Raw genomic sequence first — 1490 nt, 5'->3', positions numbered from 1 at the left:
TGTGTTAATTGTACTTTATAAATTATTATTATTATTATTTGGGGCACTTCAGACAAGGTGAAATATTAATCTTGCTCAAAGCATACTCATCCTTGCCTACGTTGATGCACCTTTGGGACTATTGTTCCTTACGGTCCTTTAAAGCTAGCCCCTTCATCATTAAACTTAGCGGTTGTGTCCAATAAAAACCATGTATCTCCAAATTTTGTCCGTTATTTTATTCTTTAAATCCAACATACAAAGAAAATTACATTTTTGTTCTGTAAAAAAAGAAATAGAAATCAACAAATAAACAAATGAATACAAAAAAATAACCTCACACATTTCAGAGATACATGCTTTTCATTAGACCCTTGTCATTCGGAACGTGTATGATATTTGTAGCTATATTTCTGCAAAATACTCTTATTTCTGTTAAACCTAATGAAATGAAAACAAAGGAAGATAATATGAAGTATCGTACACGGAAGAATGTATTTTCATCGACAACTTTTAAGTGACAAAAAACCCCCACCTTTCTGAATGCAGAGTAAACCGATCCTATAATGTCCTGCACAAAATGAACTATGCAAGCAGATATACCAAATAAAAATGGCTTTAAGGGGGGAACTTTCTTTTCCTAAAAGCTGAATGAGCAGGCATGCTGATTCGATGTACAAAATTACACAATAAGAGGGGAATCTTTAATTACATGATTTATTCCAATTGTGCAAACCGTGTTGGCCTTCTACTGCCCAACATAGATGTGTGTACATTGTATGCAAAAACACATACAGTACATATTTATACGCCGTAACAGCTTTGCCACCGGCGTACCAAATGATGACCACAAGAACAAGTGACATTACAGCTGTGAATCAATACTGTGGAAACAAACAGGCCTCTTTAGGGAGTCTGTTGGCATTTTGAAAAAGAAAAAAGTCCTAGGAGTGAACCTGTTGTCTCCATCCTGGGTTAATCTCATTGACATCCAGTGATCCTGTAGTGTGTCAGCTCAGTAGGCGCCAACAATCACCGCCTCTGCCTCTTTGGACGGTCTCCTGTCGGTCACCAAGAAGTTGATCATGCCCTCAGACTTGATGAGGAGATTGCATCCCAAGAAGAAGATGCCGAACACCACGGTGAGGGACAGCACGCACATGACGGCGATCTGGACCACCCTCATGATGAAGAGGCTCCTCTCATCCGGAGATGCAGCCACGAAGCCTTCATCGGTCACCACCGACGACAAGTTGCAGCACAACATCCCCTCCGTCCTGTTGAACAAGGTCCCGTCCGTGTGGTTGAGCCCGGTGGTGTTCATGTCCACTTTTTTTTCTTTAATTTTTAATTTGAACGTCCCAAGCGCGCAGATTCATCAAGTGAGGATGAGGAGGATGAGGCAAAGAGTTGAAGAAGTTCACCCAGAAGGTCTTCTGCTCCGGCTTCGCATCTCGTTCTGTTCTCCTCGCAGTTTGGGAGCACAGTGGAGCACGGAGGGAGAAACCTAC

The 1490-nt window shown here is 41.4% G+C and overlaps 1 protein-coding gene across 1 annotated transcript; it reads right to left on the bottom strand.

Annotated features, from left to right (window-relative positions):
- Positions 1 to 217: 217 nt before the first annotated feature.
- Positions 218 to 1490, bottom strand: rprma (reprimo, TP53 dependent G2 arrest mediator candidate a). The gene has a single exon (XM_054787482.1). The coding sequence runs from the start codon at positions 1301 to 1303 to the stop codon at positions 995 to 997; it is 309 nt and encodes a 102-aa protein (XP_054643457.1). The 5' UTR covers positions 1304 to 1490; the 3' UTR covers positions 218 to 994.

The sequence above is a fragment of the Dunckerocampus dactyliophorus genome, chromosome 9, assembly GCF_027744805.1.
Source record: "Dunckerocampus dactyliophorus isolate RoL2022-P2 chromosome 9, RoL_Ddac_1.1, whole genome shotgun sequence".
Lineage (NCBI taxonomy): Eukaryota > Metazoa > Chordata > Actinopteri > Syngnathiformes > Syngnathidae > Dunckerocampus > Dunckerocampus dactyliophorus.
The sequence above is the reverse complement of the archived record's forward strand: the minus strand, read 5'-3'. Positions and strand labels throughout refer to the sequence as shown.

Excerpts from the sequence above, each read along its gene's own strand:
- rprma (XM_054787482.1), bottom strand. The coding sequence starts at position 1,303 with ATGAACACCACCGGGCTCAACCACACGGACGGGACCTTGTTCAACAGG.